This window comes from Symphodus melops, assembly GCF_947650265.1.
Source record: "Symphodus melops genome assembly, chromosome: 22".
Lineage (NCBI taxonomy): Eukaryota > Metazoa > Chordata > Actinopteri > Labriformes > Labridae > Symphodus > Symphodus melops.
In genome coordinates, this window is record NC_136712.1 from 1,359,116 (window position 1) to 1,375,752 (window position 16,637).

The 16,637-nt window shown below is 45.5% G+C and overlaps 1 protein-coding gene across 1 annotated transcript in view; it reads right to left on the minus strand.

The window, feature by feature from the left end:
• Positions 1-16,637, minus strand: part of LOC306818096 (plexin-B2-like) — a gene marked incomplete at its 3' end in the record, with an annotated part of 74,043 nt that overhangs the window by 4,780 nt on the left and 52,626 nt on the right. The window contains exons 6-28 of the mRNA XM_079335469.1: positions 16,273-16,418; positions 16,022-16,201; positions 15,335-15,469; positions 13,932-14,032; positions 13,687-13,813; positions 9,959-10,124; positions 9,746-9,857; positions 9,531-9,642; positions 9,183-9,284; positions 8,967-9,065; positions 7,450-7,537; positions 7,034-7,197; positions 6,430-6,578; positions 6,133-6,268; positions 3,259-3,395; positions 2,995-3,171; positions 2,795-2,903; positions 1,800-2,009; positions 1,621-1,704; positions 1,228-1,323; positions 951-1,087; positions 748-848; positions 1-36 (exon numbers count right to left, since the gene is read on the minus strand). The exon at positions 1-36 is cut by the window's left edge and continues 203 nt beyond it. Coding sequence (XP_079191595.1) covers positions 1-36; positions 748-848; positions 951-1,087; positions 1,228-1,323; positions 1,621-1,704; positions 1,800-2,009; positions 2,795-2,903; positions 2,995-3,171; positions 3,259-3,395; positions 6,133-6,268; positions 6,430-6,578; positions 7,034-7,197; positions 7,450-7,537; positions 8,967-9,065; positions 9,183-9,284; positions 9,531-9,642; positions 9,746-9,857; positions 9,959-10,124; positions 13,687-13,813; positions 13,932-14,032; positions 15,335-15,469; positions 16,022-16,201; positions 16,273-16,418 — 2,904 coding nt within the window. The remainder of the gene's footprint in view (positions 37-747; positions 849-950; positions 1,088-1,227; positions 1,324-1,620; positions 1,705-1,799; positions 2,010-2,794; positions 2,904-2,994; positions 3,172-3,258; positions 3,396-6,132; positions 6,269-6,429; positions 6,579-7,033; positions 7,198-7,449; positions 7,538-8,966; positions 9,066-9,182; positions 9,285-9,530; positions 9,643-9,745; positions 9,858-9,958; positions 10,125-13,686; positions 13,814-13,931; positions 14,033-15,334; positions 15,470-16,021; positions 16,202-16,272; positions 16,419-16,637) is intronic.

A 16,637-nucleotide genomic window follows, 5' to 3' on the forward strand; every position in this document is an offset into this window, starting at 1 on the left:
CGTCGCTGGTGTGGTCCTCCATCTCGATCATCAGATCTGAAAAAGAAAAATCCACATTTGTGGTCTTTTACTTTTCTTCCACGCTGTAATTGAGGAAGTATTCACACTCTTAAAATTCTCTTTTATAAAGTCTTCTGACCTCCACGGAGCTCATTAACGGATTCTGTCAGATTCAGCCAAAAAAAACGGTCCACCGAGCTCGCCAACAAGTCCTGAAGGGACGTTTCTGAAGTCTGAGCCAAAGTGCCGCTTTTTGCTGAATCTGTTTTTGGCAGCGGTCACGTCGTGGAGATTAAACTGTCAGGAGCGTCCACGTCCTTTTTTAAAAAATCTGAGGACACGACTCGTAACAAGACGCCGACTGAAACTCTGCTGCTCGACTCGGACGCTTGCAGGGGCGTGTCCAGAGGGGCAGCAAAGGGCCCCCCTTAAAAATCGTCTTGGCCACCCGGGATGAAACCCCCCAAAAATCCTTGGATATTATTGGCTGTTAACTTCGCCAGAGGTGGGACTTCTGCTGCAATCCACTGCAACCGGCGGCTGATAGTTTTCAGTGTGCAGATTTAAAACGCTGATTTTATTTCAACATTATCTTCTGATCTCCAGTCAGGCCACCCCTGAAGGTCTGGACACGCCCCAGGACTCCAGAAACCTTCAAATGGGTCAAAGACGCTCCGAGATGATGAAGGTCAAAAACCGTTTTTTTTTTTTTTTTTAAATCCTCGGCGATCAGGTGACTTTGTTTACCTGTGAACTCTTTCTTGCAGCGATCTCGGACACTTTCCTCCAGATTCTCCAGCTGGTGTTTCACCTTCTCGTACTCTCGCTCCGCCTGCTGACTCTTCCTCCTGTTCACACACACACACACACACACACACGTCAACGCTCAAAGATCGGACGCTGTCCTCCGGCTCACGCACACGTTTCTTGTTCTGATCGTTTGTTCGCACCTGTAGCAGTAGACGGAGATGGCGATGAAGAGCAGCATGGGTACGATCACCGCAGGGATGATTATAGCCAGAGGAATGTCGTCTTTCCTGGCGTATCGCACCGAACCAACGATCCACTCGCCGTAACCGAACTTCACCTGGACAGAGACGCGGACTTTAAACTCTCTGTGTCCGTCGATTCTTAAAGGTCAAAACTGAAATCTTTCTTCTTGTGAATTCTGAAGGACAGATTCGGAGGTTAACGCTTCTTTATCTAAAGAGCGGGCGGCGTGTTTACCTTTAGCTCCAGCGGGTCGTTGGCCGTGTCTCTGCGTCGGCGTTTGGGTCGCGGTTTGGGCTGAGACGAAGGAGCCTCCAGGATCAACTTGTCATCCTGACGGCAGAAGAAGAAGAAGAAAAGAGTCAGCAAGCTGAACTAAACTCAACCCCAGACCAGCAGGGGGCGCCAGAGGGCTGACAAACTGTAAACCGAAGCAGGGGGCCCAAAATGTGCAGAAGGAGGGGCCCCACCTGACGGCGTTCATTTGTGTTACCCTGCTAAGCGTCGCAACGCTAATTAATAAAAATGAAGGATCTTTGGGAGAGGAAACAGGAAACAGGAAGCTGGTGGAGTGAATTCATTCTGAAGCCACTCAGCGGTAGAACCTCGAGTCTCTCCGTCTGTGTTTACCTGCAGGATGTTAACGTGACACGACGCATCCCCGACAAACGCCTCCGCCTCTTTGGCTGTCATGGCCTTGGAGAAACCTCGACCCTGACGAGCACAAACAGCAACGGGGGGAAAGTTGAGTCAGAGCAGAGCAGAGCAGAGAGCGAAGACACAAAAGAGGCGTGGTCAAGAGTCCTCACGTTGACGATGATGACGCTGGAGTCGGTGATGAGGCTCTTTTTGAGCGGTTCGAAGACGGGGTTCAGGTGGTAGACGAAGCCCTTCAGCTCCTCCTCCACGTTGTCCAGGTGGAGCAGCGTCCTCAGAGACTGGCTGTCCTTACAGCAGTTCACAGGAGGCGAGTGGAACTCCAGGACGGTGTCGTTCTTACTCTTCGCCTCCGTGATAAACTGAAGGAGCAAAGTCACATATTATAACTCCACTTTTCAGAAAATGGCCGTTTGTAGATTTTCCCTTCATGACATCACAAAGGGCAGTAGCCCCTCCCCCCCCGGGTGGGTGACACTCCCACAGCTAGGCGTTTGTTCTGCCCTCTCACAGACTCCGCCTTCTCACCGTAAACAATCAGGCCTGAGCTCGCCGAGCCCTTCTCGGGAGAGAGGCGTGGTCGATCACATTTAGCCGATTTAAAAAAACAGGAGGTGGAGACCAAAGACGGAGCCAAAAGAGACTCAATATTCGCAGGTTTGTTCTTTTCTTCCGAGTGGTTGATGTTTGACACGGTTATTCCCTCCTCCCTCGCCCCCCCTTCTCGCCTCCCTCTCTTTCCCTCTGTCTCCCCGGTTCAGACAGACAGCGTTTGATGAAGTGGCGTTGAAACGACTTCCCCTGCAGCGACTCTTCGCTGAGAGAATCTGCCACTCGAAGGTGCTGAGCGGTGAAATCGAAGTGTCGGCTCTTTCTCTCGGAGTGTCAGCTGTGGTTGCAGAGCCATGTACACCCAGGAGATTAAAATATCTGATCCTGTGAGTGTCATCCCTCCTCTCTGATTATGAAGCTAATTCAACCGTACATTTATCACACGCCGACATTTGTTGATTCAGCATTTAGAAAACGTCAGACATTCAAACCATCGACTTTAGACGACAGGAGGAGAATGTAACTTTGTGCAGAGCAGTAAAGTCACTCCAGTAAACAACCTCCATTAAATCTGCCCGACAACAAGCGGACTCACCTCTGCAGGAGGGGAGCTCTGTAAGAAATCATCAAAGAGCAGGACTTTCATGACCGCTCTCTGGATCAGGTCGAAACCGCTTCCCCTCACCTCGATCTTTCGACCGCCGCTGCGAACACAAAAAAAGGCCCATGGTCAAACACAGAAGTCTGAGTCCAAAGCAGAGTGTTCATTACGTATGACTGAAGTGACCGGCTCACCATTCGAAGCTTTCTTTGGGGGAGAATTCTGAGATTTTGGGGTTTTCCGAGTACTGGAACTGGTCGGGGAGGGTCTTTGTCGTGTTAGCTCCGTATTTAACCGTCACTGCGAAGGACTCGGTGGGAACCTTCAGCACCTTCCCCGTCTTACAGGTGATCTGCTCGCCGAACGACAAGCTGAAGAAAAATGAAGAAAAAGAGCATTCCTTAAAGTTTCTTCTATCCAGCGAGAATGGAAATCTGCACTCGGTGTGTACGTCTTACACTTCACAGGGAACTCCTCCCACAAAGACGGAGACGTCGTCTTTGGTTGCAGTGTCCAGTTTATGTCCCTTGATGGTGATCACGGTTCCTCCGGCTGCAGGACCCCTCGACGGCTCGACGGAGATCAGCTGAGGGTCCTGGAACAGAAGATGCTCGATTAACTCTCCGTGCACGACGAGTTAGAAACAAGTTTCAGTACAGCTGAAACTCTGCATGCAGAGACACTGTAGCTTCAGTGTTTAGCCAGCTCTGCATGTAGAGACACTGTAGCTTCAGTGTTTAGCCAGCTCTGCATGTAGAGACACTGTAGCTTCAGCGTTTAGCCAGCTCTGCATGCAGAGACACTGTAGCTTCAGTGTTTAGCCAGCTCTGCATGTAGAGACACTGTAGCTTCAGTGTTTAGCCAGCTCTGCATGCAGAGACACTGTAGCTTCAGTGTTTAGCCAGCTCTGCATGTGGTGGACACTGTAGCTTCAGTGTTTAGCCAGCTCTGCATGTAGAGACACTGTAGCTTCAGTGTTTAGCCAGCTCTGTATGTGGTGGACACTGTAGCTTCAGTGTTTAGCCAGCTCTGCATGTGGTGGACACTGTAGCTTCAGTGTTTAGCCAGCTCTGCATGTGGTGGACACTGTAGCTTCAGTGTTTAGCCAGCTCTGCATGTGGTGGACACTGTAGCTTCAGTGTTTAGCCAGCTCTGCATGTGGTGGACACTGTAGCTTCAGTGTTTAGCCAGCTCTGCATGTGGTGGACACTGTAGCTTCAGTGTTTAGCCAGCTCTGCATGTAGAGACACTGTAGCTTCAGTGTTTAGCCAGCTCTGCATGTAGAGACACTGTAGCTTCAGCGTTTAGCCAGCTCTGCATGTGGTGGACACTGTAGCTTCAGCGTTTAGCCAGCTCTGCATGTGGTGCACACTGTAGCTTCAGCGTTTAGCCAGCTCTGCATGTGGTGGACACTGTAGCTTCAGTGTTTAGCCAGCTCAGCATGTGGTGGACACTGTAGCTTCAGTGTTTAGCCAGCTCTGCATGTGGTGGACACTGTAGCTTCAGTGTTTAGCCAGCTCTGCATGTGGTGGACACTGTAGCTTCAGTGTTTAGCCAGCTCTGCATGGCTCTGTAAAGCTTTCTGCGTTCTAACCTCTCTCCATGTTTCATCTCCAACATTGATCCTAGTTTGAGCAGCTTTCTGCTGCTGGAGCTTATTAGAAACATGCAGAGGCTTTTTAGCTCGGGTACAATCACTTCTATCTGAAGCAGTTCCACTGCCTGCTTCCATCGCTGCAACACCTGTTCACCTGATAACTGCTCTCATATCTGGCAAACCCAGGGGCGTCCAAAACGGCCTTCAAAGCCCCGCCTACCTTCTCTGGTCCAATCAAATCCAGAGCATTCAGGAGCAGAATCTAAAGTTAGAAGGAGGACATACTGGCTGCTGCATTGTTGTCAGAGAAGCTTCAACACAGCCGGTTTCCTTCATGATCACACAGGAAGAGAGCAGCTCTCTGATTGGTCCTTCAAACGATCATGTTGTAGAGAGAAACAACATTCAGAGAGAACAAGCAGAGCGCATTAAGCTCGGGCTGCAGGTTCCAACACTTTAATCACATCAGAACATTTGAGAGCCGGGTACCTCGGTGTGTTTGGAACTCAAATAAATTAATTTTTTTTTAAATCAGCGCTCTTGTGAAAACGTCCCCACGGGGGAGTCTTATTTTCCCCTGCGTTGGAAAAATGTTGATAAAAGCGACGGCGGCTGCAGCTGAAGTCCACCAGCTGCTCGGTTTCCTCGGTTTGTGTTTGAGAGTTTGTGAGCAGCGCTGACAGCATGACAAATAAAACTAGAGGGGATATTAAATCCCTTCTACACGCCGAGGATAAAGCAGCATCCAAATCCAGAGAGTTTAAAAAAAAAAACACAGCAGAGGAGCCGGGGCGCGTGAAAGACGTTATTTATGGTTGTGTGGGAGCGAGGGGGAAATAAAGGTGTAAACATGAAGAAGTAAAACAATGTTTTGTAAATCAGCGTAGCAGGAGTGAGCGCCGAGCAGCTGCTGAGACGCTCTTAAGCTTCGTCTGTTTGTTGGTGTTTCAGATTTGTTCTCGCGGTTCTCGCAGACACGAGAATAAATATCCCAGAAGAAGAAGAAGACGAGAGCTCGGAGAGCGAGTCTGCCAGGCTGGAAGACGCAGGACGATGTTTTTACCCCTTTAGATCAAGTTATGACACGAGCAAGAAAACAAACGGTGTTTCTGCTGTATTGATTATTTTTCTGTTCTGACAAACAAAATCAAGACTCAATGAGGAAGAAGAAGCAACGTTTTCAGACGCCCTGCTGTCGTTTCAGTCGCAGCATTTTACTTTGATTTACTTCTTGTCAACTCAATGAGACGCAGAAATATGAACGTTTGAATGAAACGACTGAGCGGGGACGAAAACAGAACAGCAGGTGAAACTTGTTTATTTTCATCATATTTCCTGCTTTTCGGAGACTCTGATGGATTTGTATGCGAGGGATGTTTTCCACACTCTGCGTGAGCTGATTTCTCTGTGCAACACTAAAAGAAGGCTGACTGCTTTCACTTTGTCAAAAGAAGCTTTTTAATGTTTCCGTGGTTTGAAGGTTTAACGTGAGAAGACGTTTCTGACGCTCGCATGTCTCGAGTCCATCCTCTCCGTCTTCTGCCTGCTCCACGTTTCAGAAAATGTGTGCTCAAACAGGCCGTTTGGAGATTTTCCCTTCATGACATCACAAAGGGCAGTAGCCCCTCCCCCCAGGTGGGTGACACTCCCACAGCTAGGTGTTTGTTCTGCCTTCTCACTGTAAACAACAGGACATGGAGCGAGCCTTGGATGGATGATTTTTTTTTTAACGTACCCGATAAGTGAAGTGGACCTGAGATTTTCCGGTCCTCCCTCCCTCCACTTCTATCTTCACCTCTCCGCTGTAGGTCGGCTCAACTGGGAGGTCAGACGGCGGCGCTCGCTTCGCCGGGCCGATCTCACACACCACACTGTGGACAGGAAGGAGAGGGAGGGGTTAAAAAATAAAATCAGCCCCGTCAAACTTGAACATTTGTGACACTTCTGAAGTTTTTTATGAAGACACACAAAAAAAAGCGGTGAAATTAAAAAAGGGCTTTTAAAGGATTTCTGCTGATGTGCGTCAGGTGACCTGGTGGAGACGGAGTATCTGTCCCCCTGGTGGACACAGTCCACTCCGGCCACTGTGATCTTCTTGATGTCCTCCTTCTTTATTCCCATGTTGGAGCCTTTGATCGTCACGGAGATTCGGCCGTTCAGGGGGCCGTAACGAGGGACGATCTGCAGCAGGAGAGGAAGACGGTGAGAACCTGAAATCTTACAGGAACTAAACGCGACCCTGGTCGTTGACCTCTGTGACTCAACTCTCCCCGTCTCATGATGAGCGGTTCAACCATTTGACTTAATTTATTTTCAGCTTGGAAAAACATTCAGATCATTTACGTCATGATAAAAAAAAAAAAAAAAAAAAAAAAAAAAACGCAGTTCATAAATCCCACCACTAGGGGGCAAAACAATAACAAAATAACAACTGGGCTGGAACCACGGATTTAGAAACGACTGAATGATTAGTGCTAATAAGAAAAAGTATAAAACTATGACGTCTTATAGAAAATAAAGAACTTTTTTTTTTTTTTTTTTTAACCTGTTTAAATGTCACACGTTTCCCTCTGGTGCTCATATTATATAAAAGTATGTTGTTGTTGTTGTTTTGTTTTTTTTACGCATGGACTCACATCGGTGATTTCCGGGTCGGGGCACCGAGACGTCGGCGGTGACTGGCAGAGCTCGTCGTAAACACACGTGCGCGTGGCTGCGCACCACACACACTGGTACTTAGTGTCGGCATGTTTACACAGACTGCAGTCTTCTCTTCCCACTGAGCAGTTATACAGCACGACTGATGACGAGACAAACAGAAGAAGAAGAAGAAGAAGAAGAAGAAGAAGAGAGGTTGGGGCTGATTAGCATATTTCAACTGTGACTGAAATAGATATAAGAGGGAGAAAAACTCAAACTGTGTATTTGCTGCACGTTCCTGATTGGAGTGAGACTTTCTGTGTGTGTGTGTGTGTGTGTGTGTGTGTGTGTGTGTGTGTGTGTGTGTGTGTTTTAAAGTGTGTGCGTATGTTTGTACAAGTGACACACCAACCTGTCAGCGTGCTGTCAATCTTCCTCTGGGTGTCTCTGTCTTTGATGTGGAAGGAAACGTTCACCTCCTGCTGCTTGTCGTATGAAAACTGTGAACACACACACACACACACACACACACACACACACACACGTTCACGTTACATCGTGGGGACGTGACAACGACTCACAAAGTGTTCCTGAGCTAACGCCGTCTGTTAAAGGTGGTTTGGTGCACTTTGGCGCCCACCGAAGGGCTTTTAGTGCAACTGCACTGACGTACACACACACACACACACACACACACACACACACACACACACACACACACACACACACACACACACACACACACACACACACACACACACACACACACACACACACACACACACACACACACACACACACACACACACAGAGCGCACACACGTGCACATGCTCCATATTCATAAAACAGGGAAGGTGTTTGTCAGAATTTGTGTGAGGAGAAAAAGGAAAGGCATAAAGAGTATCACGAGAAGTAGAAGAACTAATGAGTGGTGGTAAACACACACACACACACACACACACACACACACACACACACACACTAGTGTGACTCAGAGTAAATCATGCTGCTTTTTTCAGCCATTAGGGGGCGCCATCCACTTTCTGAGGACTTTGTTACTTAAATTATCTTTTCAGTGTTTAACTATATTTTATCCTCAGTACGAATGCTTCTTCCAACACGGGAGCTAAAACATGACAAATCAGTCTACTGTACGTTTTAATATTAACATGAATTAAAGAATTTAAAATCTGCAGCGTTAAAAAAATTAAACTAAAACTAACAGAACCTCCTTCTGACTCACAATCATTTCAATTACCTATCGAAATTAACCGCTAACGAGTCACTAATTGCCCAATTATCGTGAATGATTTTCCCCCTGATGTTGTCGGAACACCTGGTGGCGTCCACAGCTGAGCTTTGAAACAGAGACAAAGAGCGAGATATTTTTAGGAATGATTTAAAAAAAAAAAAAAAAAAAGAGGAAATCAGCGAGCGTGTCTTCTTGAGTGGAGACAAAAATGGATTTAATTGAGATACTTTGGTGCAGATGGGGAAAGAAGAACAACAAATGTGTCCCTGTAGAGACAAACACAGAGATGGTTCCTGTTTTTTTCTTTAATCTTCTTGAATTCTTTCCTGTTAGTTCTGATTTTCGAGTATTTTAGTTATTTGAATCATTTTATGTGACGTCAAACGTTATGAACTTCAATTATCAGCTCCGGCGAAGCGTCCCAACTCCCCGCTTTCACAATCTTCGCCTCTGCCTCGATTTATAACACAGAATTTAATATGCAAAAAAAGTTGCTAATGAGAGTTATTTTGTGACACGCTTTAAAAATGTCTTATTGCTCGATAATTGCCTCCAAAAATGAAATCTATTCACCCCCTCTGAGGAGAGCTCGGGCAGCTTTACTGTTTTGTTTTCCAATAAACAAAAATAAATTAAAAAAAACACGAGAAAGTAAAATGACTTCCTTTCTACTGACCTCATAGCCTGTGAATTTGAACTTTGACTCCTCCTCCTCCTTCTTGACTGTCTTCTCTGTCAACTTCATCAGCTCGGTCCCGATGGTAAACCTCCGACCCTGCACACACACACACACACACACACACACACACACACACACACACACACATTAATTCAAAGACACATGACGGGCCAACGCAGCAGGAGGTAGTAATGACGGCGACGTTGATCCCACCTCGTAGTTGTCCAGGTTTCTTCCCTTAAAGCTGATGGGGATTTCAAAGCCGACGGGAATCAACAACGGCTCCGGGGACTCGAACTGAGGACAACTGTCCGGCTTTGATTGACGAAAGACAGTTTCATTATTATCACGAGACATTTTACACATGAAAAACATCAGAGTCTCTGAGTCCTGACTGTCGACAGTGAGGGAGAAGCTCGAGTCCCGCTGGCTGTGTTTACGAAGTCCACTTATCCAACACCCAAATCACAATACAGATAATAACATAAAGACAAACTACATTTTCCCTCCTTTAAATAATTTAAATTAAATGAATAACACACGTTTTACAGCACACGCTACCTGTTGTGGTTTCACGATGTGGCCACCAGCGACCGCCGCATCGCTGTCACTGCAGCTGTGATCCTGAGCGTTCCACTGACAGCTCCACTCGCTGGTCACGCAGGCGATGCACCTGAAACAACAACATGAGGTCACACGAGGTCGTTTGAGGCTCCCAGTGTCTCCATAAAAAGGAAAGTTGGTGTCGTTGGTTTGGATTAGAGTCAGAATCTCACGGTGAGTTTTGGTTCTTCCTGACGGTAGCAGCGCAGTTGTAGAAGTGATACTCTCCAGACGCCACCACGATTCTGTCGTTCACCAGGACGCTGACCGGGACGGACACGTAATCTAGGAAAGAGATAAAGTCTTCTTGACAGGTTCGTCTGACAGGATGAAAAGTCGTACCGAAGGAAATCACAGACTTTGGTTTGAAGGTGTTTTGAACCTACCCTGCTCATCTTGAGTTGCGGGGATATCCGCAGTGTGAGGCAGCGAGCAGGTGACCTGTGTCTGACTCTGGATGTCGATCACTGCATCGTAGGTTTTGGTGCCGAATTTACACTGCAGCTTGTCAGACTGCCTGAGTCGGGGGAGGGTGGGGATGGTGATATCAACCTAGTAAAAAAAAAAGAAAAGAAGAAGAAGTAGAAGAGTGAGAATTAAAATTCAAGTTTCAAAATTCAAACGACTTTTTCTTCATATCTCAGAAGCCGACCGGTAAAAAAGAAATAACGAAGCAAAGCATCGTTGTTTTTTTAGGACGGCTGTGGATCAGCTGGTAGAGTCGGTCGTCTCTCAAGGTCGGGGGTTCGATGCCCTTGTGTCCTTGGGCAAGACAGTTAACCTCAAGTGGCTGCCAAGTGGCGTGTGAATTCGTACGAATGGGATTACTTTTTTTTTTTTTTTTTTTTAAAGATTTGTTTTTGGCCTTTTGCCTTTATTGTAGAGGGAGGACAGTGGATAGAGTCGGAAAGGGGGAGAGAGAGTGGGGAGAGACATGCGGGAAATGGGCCACAGGCCGGACGCGAACCCGGGCCGCCCGCGTGCGAGGACTGAGCCTCAATACGTGGGGTCGCGCGCACTGCCGCTGCGCCACCGGCGACCCCCGAATGGGATTATTTAATACAAATGGTGACTTCACACAGCAGCCTCTACCAGGTGTGTGAATGTGTAGGTGCGTCCTGCGGTGTACAGCGCTGTCCAAGCTTAAGTACATTTAAAAACTATGTATTTAAGTTAAGGCAACAGCTTTGTTAAGTTTCAATCAATAGCAGTGTAAATCGACGAAGTGTGTGAGTGTACTTGTATCACATACGTAATGAGGACATGAACTGGTTTCACGCTCACGTTAAGGGGACCGGCCTTCACAAACCAGGTCCCCAAAAAATTCACAACCAGAATAAAATGTAAAGACTCGGTTTAGAGTTATGTTGTAAAAATACATTAATTAATTTTAAGCAGTGATCATGGTAAGGGTCCTCCAAGAACAGACTGTAAATCAAGGTCCCCTTAAAGTCATAGAAACCAGAATGTGTGTGTATGGTGCATTACTATTCATCTTATCGTTTCAAATATCAGTTTCCCATTACTCTTCGCTGACCTCGAGCGTCATAATCTCAGCACTAAAGTTTTAATTTCAAACTTTCTGATCTCTGGTAACGCAGAAGCCTCTGAGTGAATTCACCGGAGACGTCTTCCTCTGTTTAAGAATGCAAATCTGCAGGAGCCAGAGCCAAAAATCTAACTGACTTATCATATTAAAATCACAAACGTGGGTCTGCAACAGAGATGGAAGTCCCAAACTCCCTAATTAAGATGCAGCTGATTCATTTGTGCGGGTCCAAAGTAAATTCCTGTGTTTGTCGAGGTCAAACTAAAAGAGTCGACTGCTCGGAGAAAGCAGCACTCGACTCCTCCCGAACGTAATCTCCGAGGATTTGCAGGTAATGAAGTCCAAATTAAAACACCTAGGACTGCTGGTGTGCCAAGTTGTTCATTTCCTGAATTTACAAAACCCAGAATTTCTGATGTGTTTGTGACTGAATGAGACTCCTGCACATTCGTGTGACGCCTGAAACATTTTAATTAGACAAAAAAGCAAAGCTGCGACGGACCTGACGCCCCAAAGACTTTACGTTAACACTTCAAAGCAAAAAAAAACAACAAAAAAAAACAAACCTTGAGACTCAAAGCCTCAAGTTCTTGGTTAGCAAAAGCCAGAATCATAAAAAATTAAAAAACAAGGCAGCAGGACCGACTTTCATAGAAAATATTGCACCAGCAAAACACTCGCTTGATATTGTTGCTGTTATTATTTTATCCATTTGAGTTTCATTTTGGGATCTACTCTCCTTGTCGACAAAAAAAAAGAAAAAAGAAACAAGCAGGAGATTAAAGATGAAATATATTTTTTTAATCACTCTGACCTCCTTCTTTACTTCTGTTCAGTTTGGAAATGTTGTTGCAGGAGCAGCATCCACTTTCCTCTTGAACATTTCTGGTATTTGTGGCTTCAGCTGGTAGCTTTTTAAAAAGATTCGACTCAATATCGATCTGAGTTCACGGATGCTAAAGGGCGATGTTTAGAGGACTGAATACTTGATGTGAAGAGCGCTTGAAACTTGTTCTAAACTTTAAAACAAGGACTGAAAATAAAACACAGAGTATTTGTCTGTACAACTGCACTATAAAAAGATTTATATTAACATATTGTTTGCTTATTATAACCTGACCTGATTAGATGCATCACGCACTGATCATGTTGTTTTGTTCCCTTCGTCATACCTGATGAGGAGGACTCTCACGACTACGTTACGTTAGTCCCCAATCACCAAAAATAAAAACGACAAAACATCGTCCTCAGATCAGCCTGAAATGCTTCTGTCAAAATCAAAAGTTCAAGCCAATCTGTGTCGCATGCACATTTCTCCGTATGCACTTCTAATCGTCGTAAAGTCTTTAGCAGAAAGGCTCGATGAGGGGAGGAAGTCAGACGACTCATCACTGTGTAAATCAGCTCGTTGGATAAATTCTTCATTAATTCATGATGTTAAACCGTCCAGTTCAGACACATGAGTGAGCCACATTATGCTAGCTGCTTGTGTTAAACATAAAACGACTGCCACAGTTATTTCATCATGAATTGAAAATTGAAAAGTGCCGATTGCTACTTTTCCCGCTATTAGCATACATTAGCTAACTGTATCCGAGTGATTGGACCAGCAAATCAACAGTGCAGCTCTCTGAAAGTTTGTCCTGGATGCCAAACATTCAGGAAGACAACAAGTATATGTTAGAGACTTTTATAAAAAGGCTCTTATTTTGAAATATTTTGCAGCGATAGTGTTTGTGATGGTTGTCTGGATGGCGGTGGACAATGCTAGCTTAAGCACACACACGCATGAATGACTTTTAAAATCCTGACAGATGTTGTAAATAATCAGACACAGTAAAGCATGAATCAATATCACTCTGCAGTTATGAAATAGAAAATCGGAGTAAACAAAAGTGAAATTGAAATGTGTGTAACCAGGTCAATGATGACCGACTGTGTTGTTGTGAGCCTAATTGAAATCAGCACTGCTGGTTGCGTTGCCTCATGTGTGAGTCACCAAAACAAGGAGTCATCAGCAGTTTCTGGGTGTTCCAAGGAGGCATTATTTCACTTCATGAGCTGAATCAGCAAACAGGCTAAAGAGTGGTTCATCAGGGCGACTGTCAGCACGAACAATACACATTCTGTGCACTAAACATCTGGCGAGCGCCCAAAAAAACGTAAACTATAATGTCACTGTGCATTATAAATGTCTTCATTTCTTTGCAACTTCCCGTAGGACTCCCTGAGGGGGCCACATATACCCGGGTTTAAGAACCCTTTTGAAATGCTGCTGACACACACACACACACACACACACACACACACACACACACACACACACACACACACACACACTCGTCTCGGAGCCCTCCGACTCGTTGAGAGTTTCAGGAGGTTCGACTGGTTTTAAATTAAGCCGAGCTCAGCAGGAACTGAATTTAGCTCAGGGGGAATCCAGGGAAAGACTCGCAGAGAAATATGCACGTTCATTTAAAAAGCTTCGGCATCACTCTCTCTCTCTCTCTCTCTCTCTCTCTCTCTCTCTCTCTCCCCCTCTCTCTCTCTCTCTCTGCTTCTTACCATCTGCGTCTTCTTACAGCTCAGGTTGGGCGGGTTATAAGCCTGGATCTTAACACACTGCTGATTGGGCGACCACAGCCAGGTGTTCTCCTCCATCGACCTGTTACACTCCAACTTCCTGGTGCACCTGTAAGTAAATGGTAAACGGACCTGAGCTTGTATGCAACATTCCTACCCTGCAGATCACACCTGTTGTTATTATTATTATTATTATTATTATTGTTATAATATACAGCGTGACTCACTTTCCCTCCAGCACACACCAGCCGCAGTACGGATCCTTCATCGAGACGCAGGATTGGCAGTCTGTCTTCAGGTGGCAGGCCTGGACGGGAACTTTAGTGATCTGCAAACACAAGATAGATTTTTTTTTTTTAATGAATTCACCGCGATGGCTTATTCACCGTAATAAGACCATAACAACGGGAAAGTTGCGTTTGTAACCAGGGGCATACAAAAAAAAAATTGTATTTTTTGAGTTTGAGACCGAGACAAGATCGAGTAAAAGTGCGTTCGATATCGAGACCTTCAAAATAAAAGTGGCCTTGAGTCCTGACCCTGAGACGGAGTTCAATCTTTGACTTTAAATTTCCCTCACGCAGAGTCTCCGCCTCCCCTTCAACTCTCCTGCACACTCCTCCAGCGCCTTTTCTCTTTCTGCACCGATAAATCACCAAAGAGACAGACTGAATATTTCACTCCTCAGAACCCCCTCCCGTAACGGTTATCCCGTCCAAATGGGGCTTAAGACTGACAAAAGTAGACCCGGGTCTGACAGCCGGGATCAGAGCCTGCCGAGCTCCGTCTGATCAGTCTTGTGTCTGCAGAACAGAAAAAAAACAGACGATGAATCCTGCAGATCCACTTGGGACTTGTGTTCTGGTTTTTGTCTGTTTACGGTTTTTACTTTCACAGCTGCCAGTTTTGGATTCGCTGCCTGGAGTCTGAGTCATGTGTGGAAAGTTACACCCAAGACAAGTGATACATCGGAGTGCTATGTTGTTGTTTTAAGATGCCTCGGCTGAATCCTGTGACATTAAAAAATAACTCCCCCTTTTCTCCTGAGTTTCATATCATCGTCGAGGAACGTCTTCCAACCAGATGTGGAAGTAATTTCGCTCCCCGACAGGAAAGGAGGCCGGTCTAATGGATCTAAATGAGCAGATGGAAACAAGCTCGAGTGTCGTCACTTGACTTGATCAAAGTGAATTGCCCCCCTCTTGAAGTGCATTCTAATTAATTCATTTCTACATCAATATCATTCGTTTCACTTTGGAGGGAGATGGCAGCGGCGAGATGAAAGGACAAAAGGAGAGGAGCGAGAGATGGATGACGAGAGGAGGCGGAGGGGGAAACAAAAAGAGAAGGAGTGAATAAATCGATGGCTGACTTTCTGTGTGGTAATGTAGACGGATGTATTAGCGTTAGCTGAATGAATGAATAACTGATCAAACACGACAAGACAGAATAAATGAAAGCCTCCCGACCTGATGGATGAAAAGGAGAAGGAGAAGAAGTGAGAACAGTCCCTGGTGTTATTCGAGAGGTGACACAGAGGTGTGTGATGGATGGAAGGAGTGAGAAATGGATTCGGCAACAAAAAAAAAAAAAGGAATAATCAATACGTCCGAGTGTGAGTGAGTTTGACCTTCTTTTCCCTGGTGATGTACAGGTGTTGCTGTCTGGAATCGAACAGCAGGTTCTTGTTGACCTTGTCTCCGTTGACTTCTCCCGACACCCGACCGTACACCTCCGGATTAGCCGACAGATGCACCTTCAGCACCTTCGAAAAAAAGACAAAAACTCCTTCAAAACAGATCCATCCTTGTTCTCTGCTTTTTCAGAAGGCAGAAGGACACACACAGCACACTCAATAGAAAGTAGACGAGTTTATTTTTCTCTAAAAGGGTGTAGGGAAGATTTTCTGTATCTGAACAGATGGTATGTTCAGCTGCTTAAAGGTCATATGTGAACAGGAAGTTGGTAGCATAGGTGGTGGGAACCAAGCGGCGACTTTCAATCTCGAAAAATGCAAAAAATCCTGCAGTTCGTTTTGGAAAAAATATAAATGAAGTTTTGGAAAAATTATTTAAAAAAAAAAAAATAATAATAATTCTGCAGTTCGTTTTGGAAAAATTATAAATAAAGTTTTGGAAAAATTATAAAAAAATAAAATAAAATAATAATAATAATAATAATTCTGCAGTTCGTTTTGGAAAAATTATAAATAAAGTTTTGGAAAAATGATAAAAAAATAAATAAAAAACCCTGCAGTTCATGAAGTGTCCACTAGAGGCTACACTGGGAGTCACATACACATGTAGAGAGTCTGTACCTCTCCACTGGCGGTGCCCAGGAATGCCACAGCGTGCCCCATTTCCACGGCAACAGCCACAGCAGTCATGTGACCCTTCCGGACCAATGGGGTCTCGTCTTTCAAGGCGAACTCGGCCTTGCTGGCCAGCGGGGAGGGCAGGAACTCGGCTCCGCACGTGTACCTTTCGGCCATGGTATTCTAAAGAAGCAGATCGACGTTAGCTTATTGATTAATCGTGGATGTTTATGGCTCCCGGGCGGATTCCTCACCTGGTTGTTGCTGCTGCACAGCTCCTCGGACTTGGAGGAGTACGGCGAGTAGACGGCAGATCTCTGATTGATGATGCCGTTTTTGCTGTAGCAGGCTCCGATTATCTCCACCAGCTTCTTATTGATGGAGCGCAGAGGGTACATACCTGCAGACAGGTAGACACAACACCTGTCACCTACCTTTCATTACTCCTTAAACACACAACACAAGCCATCTGAAAATCTACTTAATGACTTTTCATGTTGACTGATGAGAGTCCTGGAAAACGTTCCGATCTAAGGGAATGGCGTGCTGTTCGGATGGTAAACTGGAAAATGGACTTGAGCTCGTTTAGTTATCTTCTAGTCGTCTGACTTCTCAAATG